Below are 26,176 nucleotides of genomic sequence, written 5' to 3' on the forward strand. Positions count from 1 at the left end.
TACTGTCTCCAGGGACTCTGACAGCTCCCAGCTCCACTCCACCTGTACAATAACCATATATAATACTGTCTCCAGAGGCTCTGACAGCTCCCAGCTCCACTCCACCTGTACAATAACCATATATAATACTGTCTCCAGGGACTCTGACAGCTCCCAGCTCCACTCCACCTGTACAATAACCATATATAATACTGTCTCCAGGGACTCTGACAGCTCCACCTGTACAATAACCATATATAATACTGTCTCCAGGGCTCTGACAGCTCCACCTGTACAATAACCATATATAATACTGTCTCCAGGGACTCTGACAGCTCCCAGCTCCACTTCACCTGTACAATAACCATATATAATACTGTCTCCAGGGACTCTGACAGCTCCCAGCTCCACTCCACCTGTACAATAACCATATATAATACTGTCTCCAGGGACTCTGACAGCTCCCAGCTCCACTCCACCTGTACAATAACCATATATAATACTGTCTCCAGAGGCTCTGACAGCTCCACCTGTACAATAACCATATATAATACTGTCTCCAGGGGCTCTGACAGCTCCACCTGTACAATAACCATATATAATACTGTCTCCAGGGACTCTGACAGCTCCACCTGTACAATAACCATATATAATACTGTCTCCAGGGACTCTGACAGCTCCCAGCTCCACCTGTACAATAACCATATATAATACTGTCTCCAGGGACTCTGACAGCTCCCAACTCCACTCCACCTGTACAATAACCATATATAATACTGTCTCCAGGGACTGTGCCAGCTCCCAGCTCCACTCCACCTGTACAATAACCATATATAATACTGTCTCCAGGGACTGTGCCAGCTCCCAGCTCCACTCCACCTGTACAATAACCATATATAATACTGTCTCCAGGGACTCTGACAGCTCCCAGCTCCACCTGTACAATAACCATATATAATACTGTCTCCAGGGACTCTGACAGCTCCCAGCTCCACTCCACCTGTACAATAACCATATATAATACTGTCTCCAGGGACTCTGACAGCTCCCAGCTCCACCTGTACAATAACCATATATAATACTGTCTCCAGGGACTCTGACAGCTCCACCTGTACAATAACCATATATAATACTGTCTCCAGGGACTCTGACAGCTCCACCTGTACAATAACCATATATAATACTGTCTCTAGGGGCTCTGACAGCTCCACTCCACCTGTACAATAACCATATATAATACTGTCTCCAGGGACTCTGACAGCTCCCAGCTCCACTCCACCTGTACAATAACCATATATAATACTGTCTCCAGGACTCTGACAGCTCCACCTGTAAAATAACCATATATAATACTGTCTCCAGGGACTCTGACAGCACCACCTGTAAAATAACCATATATAATACTGTCTCCAGGGACTCTGACAGCTCCACCTGTACAATAACCATATATAATACTGTCTCCAGGGACTCTGACAGCTCCCAGCTCCACTCCACCTGTACAATAACCATATATAATACTGTCTCCAGGGACTCTGACAGCTCCCAGCTCCACCTGTACAATAACCATATATAATACTGTCTCCAGGGACTCTGACAGCTCCCAGCTCCACTCCACCTGTACAATAACCATATATAATACTGTCTCCAGGGACTCTGACAGCTCCCAGCTCCACCTGTACAATAACCATATATAATACTGTCTCCAGGGACTCTGACAGCTCCCAGCTCCACTCCACCTGTACAATAACCATATATAATACTGTCTCCAGGGACTCTGACAGCTCCACCTGTACAATAACCATATATAATACTGTCTCCAGAGACTCTGACAGCTCCACCTGTACAATAACCATATATAATACTGTCTCCAGGGACTCTGACAGCTCCACCTGTACAATAACCATATATAATACTGTCTCCAGGGACTCTGACAGCTCCACCTGTACAATAACCATATATAATACTGTCTCCAGGGGCTCTGACAGCTCCACCTGTACAATAACCATATATAATACTGTCTCCAGGGACTCTGACAGCTCCCAGCTCCACTCCACCTGTACAATAACCATATATAATACTGTCTCCAGGGACTCTGACAGCTCCCAGCTCCACTCCACCTGTACAATAACCATATATAATACTGTCTCCAGAGGCTCTGAAAGCTCCCAGCTCCACTCCACCTGTACAATAACCATATATAATACTGTCTCCAGGGACTCTGACAGCTCCACCTGTACAATAACCATATATAATACTGTCTCCAGGGACTCTGACAGCTCCCAGCTCCACTTCACCTGTACAATAACCATATATAATACTGTCTCCAGGGACTCTGACAGCTCCCAGCTCCACTCCACCTGTACAATAACCATATATAATACTGTCTCCAGGGACTCTGACAGCTCCCAGCTCCACCTGTACAATAACCATATATAATACTGTCTCCAGGGACTCTGACAGCTCCCAGCTCCACTTCACCTGTACAATAACCATATATAATACTGTCTCCAGGGACTCTGACAGCTCCCAGCTCCACTCCACCTGTACAATAACCATATATAATACTGTCTCCAGGGCTCTGACAGCTCCCAGCTCCACTCCACCTGTACAATAACCATATATAATACTGTCTCCAGGGACTCTGACAGCTCCCAGCTCCACTCCACCTGTACAATAACCATATATAATACTGTCTCCAGGGACTCTGACAGCTCCACCTGTACAATAACCATATATAATACTGTCTCCAGGGACTCTGACAGCTCCACCTGTACAATAACCATATATAATACTGTCTCCAGGGACTCTGATAGCTCCACCTGTACAATAACCATATATAATACTGTCTCCAGGGCTCTGACAGCTCCCAGCTCCACTCCACCTGTACAATAACCATATATAATACTGTCTCCAGGGACTCTGACAGCTCCACCTGTACAATAACCATATATAATACTGTCTCCAGGGACTCTGACAGCTCCCAGCTCCACTCCACCTGTACAATAACCATATATAATACTGTCTCCAGGGACTCTGACAGCTCCACCTGTACAATAACCATATATAATACTGTCTCCAGGGACTCTGACAGCTCCCAGCTCCACTCCACCTGTACAATAACCATATATAATACTGTCTCCAGGGACTCTGACAGCTCCCAGCTCCACTCCACCTGTACAATAACCATATATAATACTGTCTCCAGGGGCTCTGACAGCTCCCAGCTCCACTCCACCTGTACAATAACCATATATAATACTGTCTCCAGGGGCTCTGACAGCTCCACCTGTACAATAACCATATATAATACTGTCTCCAGGGACTCTGACAGCTCCCAGCTCCACCTGTACAATAACCATATATAATACTGTCTCCAGGGGCTCTGACAGCTCCCAGCTCCACCTGTACAATAACCATATATAATACTGTCTCCAGGGACTCTGACAGCTCCCAGCTCCACTCCACCTGTACAATAACCATATATAATACTGTCTCCAGGGACTCTGACAGCTCCCAGCTCCACTCCACCTGTACAATAACCATATATAATACTGTCTCCAGGGACTCTGACAGCTCCACCTGTACAATAACCATATATAATACTGTCTCCAGGGACTCTGACAGCTCCCAGCTCCACTCCACCTGTACAATAACCATATATAATACTGTCTCCAGGGACTCTGACAGCTCCCAGCTCCACTCCACCTGTACAATAACCATATATAATACTGTCTCCAGGACTCTGACAGCTCCCAGCTCCACCTGTACAATAACCATATATAATACTGTCTCCAGGGACTCTGTTCTAGGCCCTCTCCTCTCCTCTGACTGTCTCTCTAGAGATGAGTGTCTGCTAAGCTACAGGACCAAAATGTAAATCTACAACAGTCCTAGTAAAAAAAGTCTACCTTGGTGAGCCTCTTGAGCTGGTTCCTGGCCCGAGGAGTTTGTTTTAGCAGCATGAAGGCCTGGCCCATCGCCAGCAGGTAGGGAACGTTGTTGACCTGGGGTGGAGGTACAGGAGAAGGAGGAGGTGAAGGTACAGGAGGAGGAGGAGAAGGAGGGGAGGAGAAAGAGGAAACCCTACCTGAGTAGAGACCAGTTCAGTGAAGGGGGTCCTACCTGAGTAGAGGCCAGTTCAGTGAAGAGGGTCCTACCTGAGTAGAGGTCAGCTCAGTGAAGGGGGCCTACCTTAGTAGAGGCCAGCTCAGTGAAGAGGGTCCTACCTGAGTAGAGGACAGCTCAGTGAAGGGGGTCCTACCTGAGTAGATGCCAGCTCAGTGAAGGGGGTCCTTCCTGAGTAGAGGCCAGTTCAGTGAAGAGGGTCCTACCTGAGTAGAGGCCAGCTCAGTGAAGGGGGTCCTACCTGAGTAGAGGCCAGGTCAGTGAAGGGGGTCCTACCTGAGTAGAGGCCAGCTCAGTAAAGGGGGTCCTACCTGAGTAGAGGCCAGTTCAGTGAAGAGGGTCCTACCTGAGTAGAGGCCAGCTCAGTGAAGGGGGTCCTACCTGAGTAGAGGCCAGTTCAGTGAAGGGGGTCCTACCTGAGTAGAGGTCAGCTCAGTGAAGGGGGCCTACCTTAGTAGAGGCCAGCTCAGTGAAGTGGTCCTACCTGAGTAGAGGCCAGCTCAGTGAAGGGGGTCCTACCTGAGTAGATGTCAGCTCAGTGAAGGGGGCCCTACCGTAGTAGAGGCCAGCTCGGTGAAGGGGGTCCTACCTGAGTAGAGGCCAGCTCAGTGAAGGGTGTCCTACCTGAGTAGAGGACAGCTTAGTGAAGGGGGTCCTACCTGAGTAGATGCCAGCTCGGTGAAGGGGGTCCTACCTGAGTAGAGGCCAGCTCAGTGAAGGGTGTCCTACCTGAGAAGAGGCCAGCTTAGTGAAGGGGGCCCTACCGTAGTAGAGGCCAGCTCAGTGAAGGGGGCCTTACCTGAGTAGAGGCCAGCTCAGTGAAGGGGGTCCTACCTGAGTAGAGGCCAGCTCAGTGAAGGGGTCCTTACCTTAGTAGAGGCGAGCTCAGTGAAGTGGTCCTACCTGAGTAGAGGCCAGCTCAGTGAAGGGGTCCTACCTGAGTATAGGCCAGCTCAGTGAAGGGGGCCTTACCTTAGTAGAGGCCAGCTCAGTGAAGTGGTCCTACCTGAGTAGAGGCCAGCTCAGTAAAGGGGGTCCTACCTGAGTAAAGGCCAGCTCAGTGAAGAGGGTCCTACCTGAGTAGAGGCCAGCTCAGTGAAGGGGGTCCTACCCGAGTAGAGGCCAGCTCAGTGAAGGGGGTCCTACCTGAGAAGAGGCCAGCTCAGTGAAGGGGTCCTACCTGAGTAGAGGCCAGCTCAGTGAAGGGGGTCCTACCTGAGTAGAGGCCAGCTCAGTGAAGGGGGCCTTACCTTGGTAGAGGACAGCTCAGTGAAGGGGGCTTACCTGAGTAGAGGCCAGCTCAATGAAGGGGGTCCTACCTGAGTAGAGGCCAGCTCAGTGAAGGGGGCCTTACCTGAGTAGAGGCCAGCTCAGTGAAGGGGGTCCTACCTGAGTAGAGGCCAGCTCAGTGAAGGGGCCTTACCTTAGTAGAGGCCAGCTCAGTGAAGTGGTCCTACCTGAGTAGAGGCCAGCTCAGTAAAGGGGGTCCTACCTGAGTAAAGGCCAGCTCAGTGAAGAGGGTCCTACCTGAGTAGAGGCCAGCTCAGTGAAGGGGGTCCTACCTTAGTAGAGGCCAGCTCAGTGAAGGGGGCCTTACCTGGGTAGAAGCCAGCTCAGTGAAGGGGGTCCTACCTGAGAAGAGGCCAGCTCAGTGAAGGGGGTCCTACCTGAGTAGAGGCCAGCTCAGTGAAGGGTGTCCTACCTGAGTAGAGGCCAGCTCAGTGAAGGGGCCCCTACCTGAGTAGAGGCCAGCTCAGTGAAGGGGGTCCAACCTGAGTAGAAGCCAGCTCAGTGAAGGAGGCCTTACCTGAGTAGAGGCCAGCTCAGTGAAGGGGGTCCTACCTGAGTAGAGGCCAGCTCAGTGAAGGGGGTCGGTCCTACCTGAGTAGAGGCCAGCTCAGTGAAGGGGGTCCTACCTGAGAAGAGGCCAGCTCAGTGAAGAGGGCCTTACCTTAGTAGAGGACAACTCAGTGAAGGGTTCTTACCTGAGTAGAGGCCAGGTCAGTGAAGGGGGTCCTACCTGAGTAGAGGCCATTTCAGTGAAGCGGGTCCTACCTGAGTAAAGGCCATTTCAGTGAAGCGGGTCCTACCTGAGTAGAGGCCATTTCAGTGAAGGGGGTCCTACCTGAGTAGAGGCCAGCTCAGTGAAGAGGGTCCTACCTGAGTAGAGGCCAGCTCAGTAAAGGGGGTCCTACCTGAGTAGAGGCCAGCTCAGTGAAGAGGGTCCTACTTGAGTAGAGGCCAGCTCAGTGAAGGGGTCCTACCTGAGTAGAGGCCAGCTCAGTGAAGGGGGCCTACCTGAGTAGAGGCCAGCTCAGTGAAGGGGGCCTTACCTTAGTAGAGGCCAGCTCAGTGAAGGGGGTCCTATCTGAGTAGAGGTCAGCTCAGTGAAGGGGTCCTTACCTTAGTAGAGGCCAGCTCAGTGAAGGGGGTCCTACCTGAGTAGAGGCCAGCTCAGTGACGGGGGTCCTACCTGAGTAGAGGCCAGCTCAGTGAAGGGGGTCCTTACCTTAGTAGAGGCCAGCTCAGTGACGGGGGTCCTACCTGAGTAGAGGCCAGCTCAGTGAAGGGGGTCCTACCTGAGTAAAGGCCATTTCAGTGAAGCGGGTCCTACCTGAGTAGAGGCCATTTCAGTGAAGGGGGTCCTACCTGAGTAGAGGCCAGCTCAGTGAAGAGGGTCCTACCTGAGTAGAGGCCAGCTCAGTAAAGGGGGTCCTACCTGAGTAGAGGCCAGCTCAGTGAAGAGGGTCCTACTTGAGTAGAGGCCAGCTCAGTGAAGGGGTCCTACCTGAGTAGAGGCCAGCTCAGTGAAGGGGGCCTACCTGAGTAGAGGCCAGCTCAGTGAAGGGGGCCTTACCTTAGTAGAGGCCAGCTCAGTGAAGGGGGTCCTATCTGAGTAGAGGCCAGCTCAGTGAAGGGGTCCTTACCTTAGTAGAGGCCAGCTCAGTGAAGGGGGTCCTACCTGAGTAGAGGCCAGCTCAGTGACGGGGGTCCTACCTGAGTAGAGGCCAGCTCAGTGAAGGGGGTACTTACCTTAGTAGAGGCCAGCTCAGTGACGGGGGTCCTACCTGAGTAGAGGCCAGCTCAGTGAAGGGGGTCCTTACCTTAGTAGAGGCCAGCTCAGTGAAGACCTGCAGGGCTCTCTGGATGTGTTTGGGGTCTCTGGTGGCCATGAAGCAGAGGTTGACCAGCAAGGTTATTCTGTCTGACCGCCGACCTCCGTCTGACCCCTGACGTGGGCGGAACTCCTTCACCAGGTTCTGGGCCGTGGCCACGCCCACCTGCTCCCTGTGCTCAGCCCCGCCCAGCTGGCTCATACTGACCATTCAGACAGGAGAACAGACGTCATCATTTTATATCATGTATAATTCCAGCTGAAGTATCTCATAATCAGGAACAATCAAACTAGGCAACATGGTAATGAGATGATAATGCAGGGTCTTCAAACCATTATCCTCTAAAACACTGGAGATGTCTGTATACATCATAATGTCCTCTGTCCCAGACTGTCCACATTGGAGACAAAATACTGGAGTCTGTATACATCATAATGTCCTCTGTCCCAGACTGTCCACATTGGAGGAGACAAAATACTGGAGTCTGTATACATCATAATGTCCTCTGTCCCAGACTGTCCACATTGGAGACAAAATACTGGAGTCTGTATACATCATAATGTCCTCTGTCCCAGACTGTCCACATTGGAGGAGACAAAATACTGGAGTCTGTATACATCATAATGTCCTCTGTCCCAGACTGTCCACATTGGAGACAAAATACTGGAGTCTGTATACATCATAATGTCCTCTGTCCCGGACTGTCCACATTGGAGGAGACAACATCAACTCAAATGTTATTTGTCACATGCACCGAAAAATAAATGTAACATTACAGTGAAATACCTAAAAAAAATTAAAGAGCAGAAGTAAAATAACAATAGCGAGGCTTTATACAGGGGGGTACCGGTACAGAGTCAATGTCACCTCGTGGAGTTGCAATGATCACGAGAACTCTGAGGAATCAGCCCAGAACTACACAGGAGGATCTTGTCAATTATCATGAGAACTCTGAGGAATCAGCCCAGAACTACACAGGAGGATCTCTTCAATGATCACGAGAACCCTGAGGAATCAGCCCAGAACTACACAGGAGGATCTCTTCAATGATCATGAGAACCCTGAGGAATCAGCCCAGAACTACACAGGAGGATCTCTTCAATGATCATGAGAACTCTGAGGAATCAGCCCAGAACTACACAGGAGGATCTCTTCAATGATCACGAGAACTCTGAGGAATCAGCCCAGAACTACACAGGAGGATCTCTTCAATGATCACGAGAACTCTGAGGAATCAGCCCAGAACTACACAGGAGGATCTTGTCAATTATCTCAAGGCAGCTGGGACCATAGTCACCAAGAAAACAATTGGTAACACACTACACCGTGAAGGACTGAAATCCTGCAGCGCCTGCAAGGTCCCCCTGCTCAAGAAAGCACATATACATGCCCGTCTGAAGTTTGCCAATGAACATCTGAATGATTCAGAGGACAACTGGGTGAAAGTGTTGTGGTCAGATGAGACCAAAATGGAGCTCTTTGGCATCAACTCAACTCGCCGCGTTTGGAGGAGGAGAAATGCTACCTATGACCCCAAGAACACCATCCCCACCCTCAAACATGGAGGTGGAAACATTATGCTTTGGTCAAATCTTGGGTGAGAACCTCCTTCCCTCAGCCAGGGCATTGAAAATGGGTCGTGGATGGGTATTCCAGCATGACAATGACCCAAAACACACGGCCAAGGCAACAAAGGAGTGGCTCAAGAAGAAGCACATTAAGGTCCTGGAGTGGCCTAGCCAGTCTCCAGACCTTAATCCCATAGAACATCTGTGGAGGGAGCTGAAGGTTCGAGTTGCCAAACGTCAGCCTAGAAACTTTAATGACTTGAAGAAGATCTGCAAAGAGGAGTGGGACAAAATCCCTCCTGAGATGTGTGCAAACCGGGTGGCCAACTACAAGAAACGTCTGACCTCTGATTGCCAACAAGGGTTTTGCCACCAAGTACTAAGTCATGTTTTGCAGAGGGGTCAAATACTTATTTCCCTCATTAACATGCAAATCAATTTATAACATTTTTGACATGCGTTTTTCTGGATTTTTTTGTTGTTATTCTGTCTCTCACTGTTCAAATAAACCTACCATTAAAATGATAGACTGATCATTTCTTTGTCAGTGGGCAAACGTACAGAGTCAGCAGGGGATCAAATACTTTTTTCCCTCACTGTATATGCTGTCTCGTCGATGTTGGTCATCAGGTGTACCACTGTTGTGTTATCTGCAAACTTAATGTTCGAGTCGTGCCTGGCCGTGCAGTTGTGGGTGAACAGGGAGTACAGGATGGGACTGAGCACGCACCCCAGAGGGGCCACCGTGGTGAGGATCAGCATGGCGGATGTGTTGTCACTGACCCTTACCACCTGGGGGGCGGCCCGTCAGGAAGTCCAGGATCCAGTTGCAGAGGGAGGTGTTTAGTCCCAGGGTCCTTAGCTTAGTGATGAGCTTTGTGGGCACTATGGTGTTGAACGCTGAGCTGTAGTCAATGAATAGCATTCTCACATAGGTGTTCCTTTTGTCCAGGTGTGAAAGGGCAGTGTGGAGTGCAATAGAGATTTGTACCATCTGTGGATCTGTTGGGGCGGTTTGCAAATTGGAGTGGGTCTAGGGTTTCTGGGATGATGGTGTTGATGTGACCCATGGCCAGCCTTTCAAAGCACTTCACGGCTACAGACGTGAGTGCTACGGGTCGGTAGTCATTTAGGCAGGTTACCTTAGTGTTCTTGTGCATTGGGACTATGGTGGTCTGCTTGAAACATGTAGGTATTACAAACACGGACAGGGAGAGGTTGAAAATGTCAGTGAAGATACCTGCCAGTTGGTCAGCACATGCTCGCAGCACACGTCCTGGTAATCCGTCTGGCACCGCGGCCTTGTGAATGTTGACCTGTTTAAAGGTCTTACTCACATCGGCCGCGGAGAGCGTGATCACACAGTTGTCTGGAACAGCTGGTGCTCTCATGCATTTTTCAGTGTTGCTTGCCTCGAAGCGAGCATAGAAGTTATTTAGCTCGTCTGGTAGGCTCGTGTCACTGGGCAGCTCTCGGCTGTGCTTCCCTTTGTAGTCTGTAATAGTTTTCAAGCCCTGCCACATCCGACGAGCGTCGGAGCCGGTGTAGTACAATTCAATCTTAGTCCTGTATTGACGCTTTGCCTGTTTGATTGTTCGTCGGAGGGCATAGCAGGATTTCTTATAAGCTTCAGGGTTCGAGTCCCGCTCCTTGAAAGCGGCCGCTCTACCCTTTAGTTCAGTGCGGATGTTGCCTGTAATCCATGGCTTCTGGTTGGGGTATGTACATATATTCACTGTGGGGACGATGTCATCGATGCACTTATTGATGAAGCCAGTGACTGATGTGGTGTTCAGCATCTGCTTCATCTGACAATTTACTTATAGACCATCACTGGTACTTCCTGCTTTATTTTTTGCTTGTAAGCAGGAATCAGGAGGATAGAATTATGGTCAGATTTGCCAAATGGAGGGCGAGGGAGAGCTTTGTAAATGTCTCTGTATCACACCCTGACCTTAGAGATCCTTTTTATGTCTCTATTTGGTCAGGGTGTGATTTGGGTGGGTATTCTATGTTCTTTAGTTCTATTATTTGTATTTCTATGTTTTGGCCGGGTATGGTTCTCAATCAGGGACAGCTGTCTATCATTGTCTCTGATTGAGAACCATACTTAGGTAGTCCTTTTTCCCACCTGTATTTGTGGGAAGTTAACTTTGTTTGTGGCACATTAGCCTTTTAGCTTCACGGTTGTTTTGTATTGTTTATTGTTTCTGTCGGCGTCATATAAATAAAGGAATATCTACGCTCACCACGCTGCGCTTTGGTCTACTCCTGTTGACGGCCGTGACACTCTGTGTGTGGAGTAAAGGTGTCCTAGAGTTTTTCCCCCTCTGGTTGCACATTTAACATGCTGGTAGAAATTAGGTAAAACGGATTTAAGTTTCCCTGCATTAAAGTCCCCGGCCACTAGGAGCACTGCCTCTGGATGAGCGTTTTCCTGTTTCCTTATGGCCGTATCCAGCTCACTGAGTGAGGTCTTAGTGCCAGCATCGGTCTGTGGTGCCTTCAGAAATACTCATACCCCTTGACTACATTTAGTGGGTTACAGCCTGAGTTCAAAATGGATTAAATATGTTTTTTTTCTCACCCATCTACACACAGTAACTTATATTGAGACAGTGAAAACATGCTTTTAGAAGTTTTTCTTGGCCATTCATGTGTTTAGAAATGTTTAAAAATGGATTGAAAATGAAATACAGATAATATCTAATTTACATAAGTACTTATACCTCTGAATCAATACATGTTAGAATCCCCTTTGGCAGCGATTACAGCTGTGAGTCTTTCTGGGTAAGTCTCCAAGAGATTTGCACACCTGGAATGTGCAACATTTTCCCATTATTGTTTTCAAAATTATTCAAGCTCTGTCAAATTGGTTGATTATTGATAGACAGCCATTTTCAGGTCTTGTCATAGATTTTCAAGTAGATTTAAGTCCAAACTGTAACTAGGCCACTCAGGAACATTCACTGTCATCTTGGTAAGCAACTCCAGTGTAGATTTGGCCTTGTGTTTCAGGTTATTGCCCCGCTGAAAGGTGAATTCATCTCCCAGTATCTGGTGGAAAGCAGGATTATCCCGGGTTTACCTCCATACCATTTCTTTTTTTATCCTGGAAAACTCCCCAGTCCTTAACAATTACAAGCATACCCATAACATGATGCAACCACCACTATGCTTGAAAGTATGGAGAGTGGTACTCAGTACTCTGTGTTGTGTTTGCTCCAAACATAACACTTTGAATTCAGGGGAAAAAGTTAATTGCTTTGCCACATTTTTTGCAGTATGATTTTAGTGACTTGTTGCAAACACAAGGCATGTTTTGGAATATTTTCGATTCTCTACAGGCTTCCTTCTTTTCACTCTGTCAATTAGGTTACTATTGTGGAGTAATTTGTGTAGGCCAGTGACAAGATAATCTCAATTTAATACATTTTAAATGTAATCTGTAACACAACAAAATGTGTTAAAAGTCAAGAGGTGTGCATACTTCCTAAAGGAACATCATGATCTCCCCTAGAAGACCTGCCGTACCTCTAGAAGACCTGCCGTACCCCTAGAAGCCCTGTCGTACCCCTAGAAGACCTGACGTACCCCTAGAAGCCCTGACGTACCTCTAGAAGCCCTGCCGTACCCCTAGAAGCCCTGCCGTACCCCTAGAAGACCTGCCGTACCTCTAGAAGCCCTGCCGTACCCCTAGAAGACCTGCCGTACCTCTAGAAGCCCTGCCGTACCCCTAGAAGCCCTGCCGTACCCCTAGAAGCCCCCTGCCGTACCCCTAGAAGCCCTGCCGTACCCCTAGAAGACCTGCCGTACCCCTAGAAGACCTGCCGTACCTCTAGAAGCCCTGCCGTACCCCTAGAAGCCCTGCCGTACCCCTATAAGCCCTGCCGTACCCCTAGAAGCCTGCCGTACCCCTAGAAGCCCTGCCGTACCCCTAGAAGCCCTGCAGTACCTCTAGAAGCCCTGCCGTACCCCTAGAAGCCCTGCCGTACCCCTAGAAGCCCTGCCGTACCCCTAGAAGCCCTGCCGTACTCCTAGAAGCCCTGCCGTACCCCTAGAAGCCCTGCCGTACCCCTAGAAGCCCTGACGTACCCCTAGAAGCCCTGCCGTACCCCTAGAAGCCCTGCCGTACCCCTAGAAGCCCTGCAGTACCTCTAGAAGCCATGCCGTACCCCTAGAAGCCCTGTCGTACCCCTAGAAGCCCTGACGTACCCCTAGAAGACCTGCCGTACCTCTAGAAGACCTGCCGTACCCCTAGAAGCCCTGCCGTACCCCTAGAAGCCCTGCAGTACCCCTTAGAAGCCCTGACGTACCCCTAGAAGACCTGCAGTACCCCTTAGAAGCCCTGCCGTACCTCCACTCCTCCTGTGGTGTCTCAAACACCTCCCCTCCGATGACCTCGTTGTCTGGGTTGAGACAGATGCGGATCATGAGCTCCAAAGCCTGATCTCCCCACTCGTTGTCCCGCCGGGCCTTGTTCAGATGGAACAGAGCCTCACTCACCCTGTATACATGCCTGGAGAGAGAAGAGTTAGAGTTATCTTAGAACCATATCTTATTCTGTCTGCCAGAGGTTCTATACAGCTAGAGACTAGACACTCACTATACAGCTAGAGACTAGTCACTCACTATACAGCTAGAGACTAGGCACTCACTATACAGCTAGAGACTAGACACTCACTATACAGCTAGAGACTAGACACTCACTATACAGCTAGAGACTAGACACTCACTATACAGCTAGAGACTAGACACTCACTATACAGCTAGAGACTAGAGACACTCACTATACAGCTAGAGACTAGACACTCACTATACAGCTAGAGACTAGAGACTCACTATACAGCTAGAGACTAGACACTCACTATACAGCTAGAGACTAGACACTCACTATACAGCTAGAGACTAGAGACACTCACTATACAGCTAGAGACTAGAGACACTCACTATACAGCTAGAGACTAGACACTCACTATACAGCTAGAGACTAGACACTCACTATACAGCTAGTTCTATACAGCTAGAGACTAGACACTCACTATACAGCTAGAGACTACACACTTACTATACAGCTAGTTCTATACAGCTAGAGACTAGGCACTCACTATACAGCTAGAGACTAGTCACTCACTATACAGCTAGAGACTAGAGACTCACTATACAGCTAGAGACTAGACACTCACTATACAGCTAGAGACTAGACACTCACTATACAGCTAGAGACTAGAGACACTCACTATACAGCTAGAGACTAGAGACACTCACTATACAGCTAGAGACTAGACACTCACTATACAGCTAGAGACTAGACACTCACTATACAGCTAGTTCTATACAGCTAGAGACTAGACACTCACTATACAGCTAGAGACTACACACTTACTATACAGCTAGTTCTATACAGCTAGAGACTAGACACTCACTATACAGCTAGAGACTAGACACTCACTATACAGCTAGAGACTAGACACTCACTATACAGCTAGAGACTAGACACTCACTATACAGCTAGAGACTAGACACTCACTATACAGCTAGAGACTAGACACTCACTATACAGCTAGAGACTAGACACTCACTATACAGCTAGAGACTAGACACTCACTATACAGCTAGAGACTAGACACTCACTATACAGCTAGAGACTAGAGACACTCACTATACAGCTAGAGACTAGACACTCACTATACAGCTAGAGACTAGACACTCACTATACAGCTAGAGACTAGAGACTCACTATACAGCTAGAGACTAGACACTCACCAGTAGTAAAGGTCTTTACAGTAGTTGTTGTATTAGGTCTTTACAGTAGTTGTTGTATTAGACACTCACCAGTAGTAAAGGCCTTTACAGTAGTAGTTGTATGAGACACTCACCAGTAGTAAAGGTCTTTACAGTAGTTGTTGTACTAGACACTCACCAGTAGTAAAGGCCTTTACAGTAGTTGTTGTATGAGACACTCACCAGTAGTAAAGGCCTTTACAGTAGTTGTATCCAGGCTCAGTGGTAGCTCCGTGGTTGTGGTGCTCACAGGCTTGAAACAGGGCCAGGGCGTCATCTAGTCTGGCTGACCATCTCAGCACCTGGATACACTTGGCCAGGAACACGAAGTTATCTATGGAACAGTACCAACACCATTACACAGCAGTATAGACTATATGCTGCTATACATTGAACTCAAGGTCTAGATCCCTCAACTGTGGAACAGGAAGACACAGCTTTTTAAACGATTCCCCTCTAATCAGGGCCTCATTTAGACCTGGGACACCAGTTGGGCGATTCCCCTCTAATCAGGGACTGATTTAGACCTGGGACACCAGGTGGGTGATTCCCCTGTAATCAGGGACTGATTTAGAGGTGGGTGATTCCCCTCTATTCAGGGACTGATTTAGACCTGGGACACCAGGTGGGTGATTCCCCTGTAATCAGGGACTGATTTAGACCTGGGACAAAAGGTGGGTGATTCCCCTCTAATCAGGGACTGATTTAGACCTGGGACACCAGGTGGGCGATTCCCCTCTAATCAGGGACTGATTTAGACCTGGGACACCAGGTGGGTGATTCCCCTCTAATCAGGGACTGATTTAGACCTGGGACACCAGGTGGGTGATTCCCCTCTAATCAGGGACTGATTTAGACCTGGGACACCAGGTGGGTGATTCCCCTCTAATCAGGGACTGATTTAGACCTGGGACACCAGGTGGGTGATTCCCCTGTAATCAGGGACTGATTTAGACCTGGGACAAAAGGTGGGTGATTCCCCTCTAATCAGGGACTGATTTAGACCTGGGACACCAGGTGGGTGATTCCCCTGTAATCAGGGACTGATTTAGACCTGGGACAAAAGGTGGGTGATTCCCCTCTAATCAGGGACTGATTTAGACCTGGGACACCAGGTGGGCGATTCCCCTCTAATCAGGGACTGATTTAGACCTGGGACACCAGGTGGGTGATTCCCCTCTAATCAGGGACTGATTTAGACCTGGGACACCAGGTGGGTGATTCCCCTCTAATCAGGGACTGATTTAGACCTGGGACACCAGGTGGGTGATTCCCCTCTAATCAGGGACTGATTTAGACCTGGGACACCAGGTGGGTGATTCCCCTGTAATCAGGGACTGATTTAGACCTGGGACAAAAGGTGGGTGATTCCCCTCTAATCAGGGACTGATTTAGACCTGGGACACCAGGTGGGTGATTCCCCTGTAATCAGGGACTGATTTAGACCTGGGACAAAAGGTGGGTGATTCCCCTCTAATCAGGGACTGATTTAGACCTGGGACACCAGGTGGGGGATTCCCCTCTAATCAGGGACTGATTTAGACCTGGGACAACAGGTGGGTGATTCCCCTCTAATCAGGGACTGATTTAGACCTGGGACACCAGGTGGGTGATTCCCCTCTAATCAGGGACTGATTTAGACCTGGGACACCAGGTGGGTGATTCCCCTCTAATCAGGGACTGATTTAGACCTGGGACACCAGGTCCGTGATTCCCCTCTAATCAGGGACTGATTTAGACCTGGGACACCAGGTGGGTGATTCCCCTCTAATCAGGGACTGATTTAGACCTGGGACACCAGGTGGGTGATTCCCCTCTAATCAGGGACTGATTTAGACCTGGGACACCAGGTGGGTGATTCCCCTCTAATCAGGGACTGATTTAGACCTGGGACACCAGGTGGGTGATTCCCCTCTAATCAGGGACTGATTTAGACCTGGAACACCAGGTGGGTGATTCCCCTCTAATCAGGGACTGGTTTAGACCTGGGACACCAGGTGGGTGATTCCCCTCTAATCAGGGACTGATTTAGACCTGGGACACCAGGTGGGTGATTCCCCTCTAATCAGGGACTGATTTAGACCTGGAACACCAGGTGGGTGATTCCCCTCTAATCAGGGACTGGTTTAGACCTGGGACACCAGGTGGGTGATTCCCCTCTAATCAGGGACTGATTTAGACCTGGGACACCAGGTGGGTGATTCCCCTCTAATCAGGGACTGATTTAGACCTGGAACACCAGGTGGGTGATTCCCCTCTAATCAGGGACTGATTTAAACCTGGGACACCAGGTGGGTGATTCCCCTCTAATCAGGGCCTGATTTAGACCTGGAACACCAGGTGGGTGATTCCCCTCTAATCAGGGACTGGTTTAGACCTGGGACACCAGGTGTGTGAATCCCCTCTAATCAGGGACTGATTTAGACCTGGGACACCAGGTGGGACACTGTGCTTCTACACCTGAATTACTAGCTGTTTGGGGTTTTAGGCTGGGTTTCTGTACAGCACTTCGAGATATTAGCTGATGTACGAAGGGCTATATAAAATAAACTTGATTGATTGATTTAGACCTGGGACACGAGGTGGGTCATTCCCCTCTAATCAGGGACTGATTTAAACCTGGGACACCAGGTGGGTGATTCCCCTCTAATCAGGGACTGATTTAAACCTGGGACACCAGGTGGGTGATTCCCCTCTAATCAGGGACTGATTTAGACCTGGGACACCAGGTGGGTCATTACCCTCTAATCAGGGACTGATTTAAACCTGGGACACCAGGTGGGTGATTCCCCTCTAATCAGGGACTGATTTAGACCTGGGACACCAGGTGGGTAATTCCCCCTCTAGTCAGGGACTGGTTTAGACCTGGGACACCAGGTCCGTGATTCCCCTCTAATCAGGGACTGATTTAGACCTGGGACACCAGGTGGGTGAATCCCCTCTAATCAGGGACTGATTTAGACCTGGGACACCAGGTGGGTGATTCCCCTCTAATCAGGGCCTGATTTAGACCTGGGACACCAGGTGGGTGATTCCCCTCTAATCAGGGACTGATTTAGACCTGGGACACCAGGTGGGTGATTCTCCTCTAATCAGGGACTGATTTAGACCTGGGACACCAGGTGGGTGATTCCCCTCTAATCAGGGACTGATTTAGACCTGGGACACCAGCCGGGTGATTCCCCTCTAATCAGGGACTGATTTAGACCTGGGACACCAGGTGGGTGATTCTCCTCTAATCAGGGACTGATTTAAACCTGGGACACGAGGTGGGTGATTCCCCTCTAATCAGGGACTGATTTAAACCTGGGACACCAGGTGGGTGATTCCCCTCTAATCAGGGACTGATTTAGACCTGGGACACCTGGTGGGTACAACTAATTATCAGGTATAACAGAAAACCAGCTGTAATCTGGACCCCGTAGGGTAAGATTTGAATACCCCTGTGTAGATGGGTAAGGTACCCAGACAGGATCCCAAATAAAGTCCAAATAAACAACATGAGACCCAATAACGTTAGTCTGTTTAAAATATAACATGTTGCTGGGCATCAAGTACCTGGGCATCTGCCCATCAGTCCAAGGTATATCTCCACAGACTCCTCAAACTTCTCCTCCTTCAACTTGATATCTCCGTACACCTTCAGGCAGACACAGGAACATAATGATTATGTCAACCTTCCCAGTGCGCTCTAGCACGTACAACGAGGAGAGAGGACTAAACCATTCAGGGGGGTGTTATATAGAGGAGAGAGGACTAAACCACTCAGGGGGGGGGGGGGGGTGTTATATAGAGGAGAGAGGACTAAACCACTCAGGGGGGTGTTATATAGAGGAAAGAGGACTAAACCACTCAGGGGGGTGTTATATAGAGGAGAGAGGACTAAACCATTCGGGGGGGGGGGGGGGGGGTGTTATATAGAGGAGAGAGGACTAAACCACTCAGGGGGGTGTTATATAGAGGAGAGAGGACTAAACCACTCAGGGGGGTGTTATATAGAGGAGAGAGGACTAAACCACTCAGGGGGGGTGTTATATAGAGGAGAGAGGACTAAACCACTCAGGGGGGTGTTATATAGAGGAGAGAGGACTAAACCACTCAGGGGGGTGTTATATAGAGGAGAGAGGACTAAACCACTCAGGGGGGTGTGATATAGAGGAGAGAGGACTAAACCATTCAGGGGGGGGGGGGGTGTTATATAGAGGAGAGAGGACTAAACCACTCAGGGGGGTGTTATATAGAGGAGAGAGGACTAAACCATTCGGGGGGGGGGGGGGGGGGGGTTATATAGAGGAGAGGGGACTAAACCACTCAGGGGGGTGTTATGTAGAGGAGAGAGGACTAAACCATTCAGGGGGGTGTTATATAGAGGAGAGAGGACTAAACCATTGTGGCCTCTGGAGGGTGTTATATAGAGGAGAGAGGACTAAACCATTGTGGCCTCTGGAGGGTGTTATATAGAGGAGAGAAGACTAAACCAGTGTGGCCTCTGGAGGGTGTTATATAGAGGAGAGAGGACAAAACCATTGTGGCCTCTGGAGGGTGTTATATGGAGGAGAGAGGACTAAACCATTGTGGTGTCAGAGGACTGGATTCAGTAATAATGAAATCAGACCTTGTTGTTGAGTGTCTGGTAATCTACTGTTTATATAAGAGTGGATAAGACATGCTAATAACGTCCTCTGAGTACGTCAAAACAAGTTTAGTATACCTCCACTGGTATACCATCTAGCCCTGGAGTTTGGTATACCTCCACTGGTATGCCATCTAGCCCTGGAGTTTGGTATACCTCCACTGGTATGCCATCTAGCCCTGGAGTTTGGTATACCTCCACTGGTATACCATCTAGCCCTGGAGTTTGGTATACCTCCACTGGTATACCATCTAGCCCTGGAGTTTGGTATACCTCCTCTGGTATACCATCTAGCCCTGGAGTTTGGTATACCTCCTCTGGTATACCATCTAGCCCTGGAGTTTGGTATACCTCCACTGGTATACCATCTAGCCCTGGAGTTTGGTATACCTCCTCTGGTATACCATCTAGCCCTGGAGTTTGGTATACCTCCTCTGGTATACCATCTAGCCCTGGAGTTTGGTATACCTCCACTGGTATACCATCTAGCCCTGGAGTTTGGTATACCTCCACTGGTATACCATCTAGCCCTGGAGTTTGGTATACCTCCACTGGTATGCCATCTAGCCCTGGAGTTTGGTATACCTCCACTGGTATGCCATCTAGCCCTGGAGTTTGGTATACCTCCACTGGTATACCATCTAGCCCTGGAGTTTGGTATACCTCCACTGGTATACCATCCAGCCCTGGAGTTTGGTATACCTCCACTGGTATGCCATCTAGCCCTGGAGTTTGGTGTACCTCCACTGGTATACCATCTAGCCCTGGAGTTTGGTATACCTCCACTGGTATGCCATCTAGCCCTGGAGTTTGGTATACCTCCTCTGGTATGCCATCTAGCCCTGGAGTTTGGTATACCTCCACTGGTATGTCATCCAGCCCTGGAGTTTGGTATACCTCCACTGGTATGCCATCTAGCCCTGGAGTTTGGTCTACCTCCACTGGTAAGTTCTTCAGTAAGCCATTCTACTGCCAATGTTTGTCTATGGAGATTGCAAGGCTGTATGCTCAATTTTATACACCTGTCAGAAACGGGTGTGGCTGAAATATCCGAATCCACTAACTTGAATGGGTGTCCAAATACTTTTGCGTATATAGTGCATATAGAGGAGAGAGGATTGTACCATTGTGGCGTCAGGGAGGAGGGCATCCCTTCCCAGCACCTCCTCAACCTGCATCATGGCTTCATCCGTCTTCCCATTCTCCAGGTAGAACTGGGCCAACTCCAGACTGATCTGAGAGGGGAGTATAGATCAGATCTACAGAATATAGATACAGTTGAAGTCGGAGGTTTACATCCACTTAGGTTGGAGTCATTAAAACTCGTTTTTCAACCACTCCACACATTTCTTGTTAATAAACTATAGTTGTGGCAAGTCGGTTAGGACAGCTACTTTGTGAATGACACAAGTCAGTTATCCAACAATTGTTTACAGACAGATTATTTCACTTATAATTCACTGTATCACAATTCCACGGGGTCAGAAGTTTACATACATGAAGTTGACTGTGCCTTTAAACAGCTTGGAATATTCCATAACATGATGTCATAGCTTTAGAAGCTTCTGATAGGCTACTTGACATCATTTGAGTCAATTGGAGGTGTACCTGTGGATGTATTTTAAAGCCTACCTTTAAAGTCAGTATCTCTTTGCTTGACATCATGGGAAAATCAAAAGAAATCAGCCAAGACCTCAGAAAAAGAAATTGTAGACCTCCACAAGTCTGGTTCATCCTTGGGAGCAATTTCCAAACGCCTGAAGGTACCACGTTCATCTGTACAAACAATAGTACGCAAGTATAAACACCATGGGACCACGCAGCCGTCGTACCGCTCGGGAAGGAGACGCGTTTTGTCTCCTAGAGATGAACGTACTTTGGTGCGAAAAGTGCAAATCAATCCCAGAACAACAGCAAAGGACCTTGTGAAGATGCTGGAGGAAACAGGTACAAAAGTATCTATATCCACATTGCCTCTCCTTCCAGTTCTCTGCTGCCAATGACTGGAACGAACTACAAAAATCTCTGAAACTGGAAACACTTATCTCCCTCACTAGCTTTAAGCACCAGCTGTCAGAGCAGCTCATAGATTACTGCACCTGTACATAGCCCATCTATAATTTAGGCCAAACAACTACCTCTTTCCCTACTGTATTTATTTATTTATTTTGCTCCTTTGCACCCCATTATTTCTATCTCTACTTTGCACCTTCTTCCACTGCAAACCAACCATTCCAGTGTTTTTTTTACTTGCTATATTGTATTTACTTCGCCACCATGGCCTTTTTTATATTTTTATTTATATATATATTCTATTTGCCTTCACCTCCCTTATCTCACCTCACTTGCTCATATTGTATATAGACTTATTTTTCACTGTATTATTGACTGTATGTTTGTTTTACTCCATGTGTAACTATGTGTTGTTGTATGTGTCGAACTGCTTTGCTTTATCTTGGCCAGGTCGCAATTGTAAATGAGAACGTGTTCTCAATTTGCCTACCTGGTTAAATAAAGGTGAAAAAAATAAAAATAAAAAAAATAAAACGAGTCCTATATCGACAAAACCTGAAAGACCCCTCAGCAAGGAAGAAGCCACTGCTCCAAAACCGCCATAAAAAAGCCAGACTACAGTTTGCAACTGCACATGGGGAAAAAGATCATACTTTTTGGAGAAATGTCCTCTGGTCTGATGAAACAAAAATAGAACTGTTTGGCCATAATGACCATCGCTATGTTTGGAGGAAAAAGGGGGATGCTTGCAAGCCGAAGAACACCATCCCAACCGTGAAGCACGGGGGTGGCAGCATCATGTTGTGGGGGTGCTTTGCTGCAGGAGGGACTGGTGCACTTCACAAAATAGATGGCATCATGAGGTAGGAAAATGATGTGGATATATTGAAGCAACATCTCAAGACATCAGTCAGGAAGTTAAAGCTTGGTCGCAAATGGGTCTTCCAAATGGACAATGACCCCAAGCATACTTCCAAAGTTGTGGCAAAATGGCTTAAGGACAACAAAGTCAAGGTATTGGAGTGGCCATCACAAAGCCCTGACCTCAATCCTATAGAAAATTTGTGGGTAGAACTGAAAAAGTGTGTGCGAGCAAGGAGGCCTACAAACCTGACTCAGTTACACCAGCTCTGTCAGGAGGAATGGGCCAAAATTCACCCAACTTATTGTGGGAAGCTTGTGGAAGGCTACCTGAAACATTTGACCCAAGTTAAACAATTTAAAGGCAATGCTACCAAATACTAATTGAGTGTATGTAAACTTCTGACCCACTGGGAATGTGATGAAATAAATAAAAGCTGAAATAAATCATTCTCTCAACTATTATTCTAACATTTCACATTCTTAAAACAAAGTGGTGACTGACCTAAAACAGGGATTTTTTACTCAGATTAAATGTCAGGAATTGTGAAAAACTGAGTGTAAATGTATTTGGCTCAAGTGTATGTAAACTTCTGACTTCAACTGTATATATACACACACACTAGATCAGTTCTCTAGTCACAGAGAAAACTACAAGACAAACTGCCCACAATCCTCACCTCCTGATGGCTCCTATAGCCTGGTGGTAGTAATACTAACCTTGTTGTCTGTCCTCCTGATGGCTCCTATAGCCTGGTTGTAGTAATACTAACCTTGTAGTCTGTCCTCCCGATGGCTACTATAGCCTGGTTATAGTAATACTAACCTTGTTGTCTGTCCTCCTGATGGCTACTATAGCCTGGTAGTAGTAATACTAACCTTGTAGTCTGTCCTCCTGATGGCTACTATAGCCTGGTTATAGTAATACTAACCTTGTAGTCTGTCCTCCTGATGGCTCCTATAGCCTGGTTGTAGTAATACTAACCTTGTTGTCTGTCCTCCCGATGGCTACTATAGCCTGGTTGTAGTAATACTAACCTTGTTGTCTGTCCTCCCGATGGCTACTATAGCCTGGTTGTAGTAATACTAACCTTGTTGTCTGTCCTCCTGATGGCTACTATAGCCTGGTAGTAGTAATACTAACCTTGTAGTCTGTCCTCCTGATGGCTACTATAGCCTGGTAGTAGTAATACTAACCTTGTAGTCTGTCCTCCTGATGGCTACTATAGCCTGGTTATAGTAATACTAACCTTGTAGTCTGTCCTCCTGATGGCTCCTATAGCCTGGTTGTAGTAATACTAACCTTGTTGTCTGTCCTCCCGATGGCTACTATAGCCTGGTTATAGTAATACTAACCTTGTAGTCTGTCCTCCCGATGGCTACTATAGCCTGGTAGTAGTAATACTAACCTTGTAGTCTGTCCTCCCGATGGCTACTATAGCCTGGTTATAGTAATACTTGGTCCTGTCTACATCGGTCCTGGTACGGTAGTGTCTGGCCAGCTGACAACAGATGGAACACAGCACGGTTCTCTCCTGTTCCAGCAGCTCTGGGCGCTCTGTCTGACACCGCTCCTGGACACGCTCCTGGACACTGTGGGCCTGGGAGAGACGGACACCGTGGAACAAACACACAGCCCATTTGGAAAGGAAGTCCTCCTCACACAGGGCACCATTAGTGACAACAGATCCCCCACATAGAACTTGTTACACTGTCACAAAGTAGCTACAGTCAAACGGAGAGGTACTAGTTACTGTACTGTCTGTTACTGACAACATTAACACAAGTGGAAAATGACTGGATCAACATGTTATGGTTCTAAGACCTTCTCCAAGGTGTCCTGGACTGATCAGCGTAGTGAGCCCTACCTTCTCCAGAGTAACCCTAACCCTAACTCTAACCTTCTCCAGAGTAATCCTAACCCTCTCCAGAGTATCCCTAACTCTGACCTTCTCCAGAGTAACCCTAACCCTAACTCTAACCTTCTCCAGAGTAACCCTAACCCTAACTCTAACCTTCTCCAGAGTAACCCTAACCCTCTCCAGAGTATCCCTAACTCTAACCTTCTCCAGAGTAACCCTAACTCTAACCTTCTCCAGAGTAACCCTAACTCTAACCTTCTCCACAGTAACCCTAACTCTAACCTTCTCCATAGTAACCCTAACCCTAACTCTAACCTTCTCCAGAGTAACCCTAACCCTCTCCAGAGTATCCCTAACTCTAACCTTCTCCAGAGTAACCCTAACTCTAACCTTCTCCACAGTAACCCTAACTCTAACCGTCTCCAGAGTAACCCTAACTCTAACCTTCTCCAGAGTAACCCTAACCTTCTCCAGAGTAACCCTAACCTTCTCCAGAGTAACCCTAACCTTCTCCAGAGTAACCCTAACCTTCTCCACAGTAACCCTAACTCTAACCGTCTCCAGAGTAACCCTAACCCCGACCGTCTCCAGAGTAACCCTAAACCTGACCTTCTCCACAGTAACCCTAACCTTCTCCACAGTAACCATAAACCTGACCTTCTCCGCAGTAACCCCGACCTTCTCCAGAGTAACCCTAACCCGGACCTTCTCAACAGTAACCCTAAACCGGACCTTCCCCACAGTTACCATGACCTTCCCAACAGTTACCCTGACCTTCTCCAGAGTAACCTGACCTTCTCTAGAGTAACCCTAACCTGACCTTCTCCACCGTAACCATAACCCTCTCCACAGTAACCCTAATCCTGACCTTCTCCACAGTAACCCTAACCCCGACCTTCTCCACAGTAACCCTGACCTTCTCCACAGTAACCCGAATCCTGACCTTCTCCGCAGTAACCCTAACCCTGACCTTCTCCACAGTAACCATGATCTTCTCCAGAGTAACCCGACCTTCACCACAGTAACCCAGACCTTCTCCACAGTAACCCAGACCTTCTCCACAGTAACCCTAACCTGACCTTCTCCACAGTAGCCCCAACCATGACCTTCTCCACAGTAGCCCCAACCCGGACCTTCTCCACAGTAACCCTGACCTTCTCCACAGTAACCCCGACCTTCTCCACAGTAACCCTAACCCTGACCTTCTCCACAGTAACCCTAACCCTGACCTTCTCCACAGTAACCCTGACCCTCTCCACAGTAACCCTGACTTTCTCCACAGTAACCCTGACCTTCTCCAGAGTAACCCTAACTTCAAGCCTTACCTTCTCTAGTGTGTCCTGGACCGATCCCTGGTCAGCATAGTGTGCTCTGGCTAGCAGCAGAAAGTACTGTACGTTGCTCATCAGGCTGGAGACGGTCAGTGTACCATCATCACAGTGCAGAGCGGTCATCAGAGTCCTCTGGGCCTTGCCATACTGACGCAGCTTCAGTAGCAGCTCTACCAGGTCCACCACCAGAGAGTCATGACCGCCCAGCTTCACTGCACTCTCATAGTGACGGACAGCCTGCAAGACCAATCAGGGTAGATATAAATACTCTCATAGTAACGGACAGCATGCAAGACCAATCAGGTTAGATATAAATACTCTCATAGTGACTGACAGTCTGCAGGAACAACCAGGTTAGACATAAATACTCTCATAGTGACTGACAGCCTGCAGGAACAACCAGGTTTCATATAAAACACTCTCATAGTGACTGACCATAGTCCCTGTGCCCATGAAAACGAAGGTAACCTGTCTAAATCACTACCACCCCGTGGCACTCACGTCGGTAGCCATGAAGTGCTTTGAAAGGCTGGTCATGGCTCACATCAACACCATTATCGCAGAAACCCTACACCCACTCCAATTTGCATACCGCCCCAACAGATCCACAGATGATGCAATCAACACTGCCCTTTCCCACCTGGACAACAGGAACACCTATGTGAGAATGCTATTCATTGACTACAGCTCAGTGTTCAACACCCTAGTGCCCTCAAAGCTCATCACTAAGCAAAGGACCCTGGGACTAAACACCTCCCTCTGCAACTGGATCCTGGACTTCCTGACGGGCCTCCCCCAGTTGGTAAGAGTAGGTAACAACACATCTGCCACGCTGGCCCTCAACACAGGGGCCCCTCAGGAGTGCGTGCTTAGTCCCCTCCTGTACTCCCTGTTCACCCACGAC

General features: G+C 48.3%; 1 protein-coding gene across 2 annotated transcripts in view; it reads right to left on the reverse strand.

The window, feature by feature from the left end:
* Positions 1-26,176, reverse strand: part of LOC129858925 (tetratricopeptide repeat protein 21B-like) — a 127,511-nt gene that overhangs the window by 15,642 nt on the left and 85,693 nt on the right. For both annotated transcript variants that reach the window (XM_055928164.1, XM_055928163.1), the window contains exons 18-25: positions 25,267-25,509; positions 23,489-23,680; positions 20,330-20,440; positions 18,131-18,212; positions 14,756-14,906; positions 13,146-13,307; positions 7,209-7,422; positions 3,888-3,983 (exon numbers count right to left, since the gene is read on the reverse strand). In XM_055928164.1, coding sequence (XP_055784139.1) covers positions 3,888-3,983; positions 7,209-7,422; positions 13,146-13,307; positions 14,756-14,906; positions 18,131-18,212; positions 20,330-20,440; positions 23,489-23,680; positions 25,267-25,509 — 1,251 coding nt within the window. The remainder of the gene's footprint in view (positions 1-3,887; positions 3,984-7,208; positions 7,423-13,145; positions 13,308-14,755; positions 14,907-18,130; positions 18,213-20,329; positions 20,441-23,488; positions 23,681-25,266; positions 25,510-26,176) is intronic.

Source organism: Salvelinus fontinalis, chromosome 7 (assembly GCF_029448725.1).
Source record: "Salvelinus fontinalis isolate EN_2023a chromosome 7, ASM2944872v1, whole genome shotgun sequence".
Lineage (NCBI taxonomy): Eukaryota > Metazoa > Chordata > Actinopteri > Salmoniformes > Salmonidae > Salvelinus > Salvelinus fontinalis.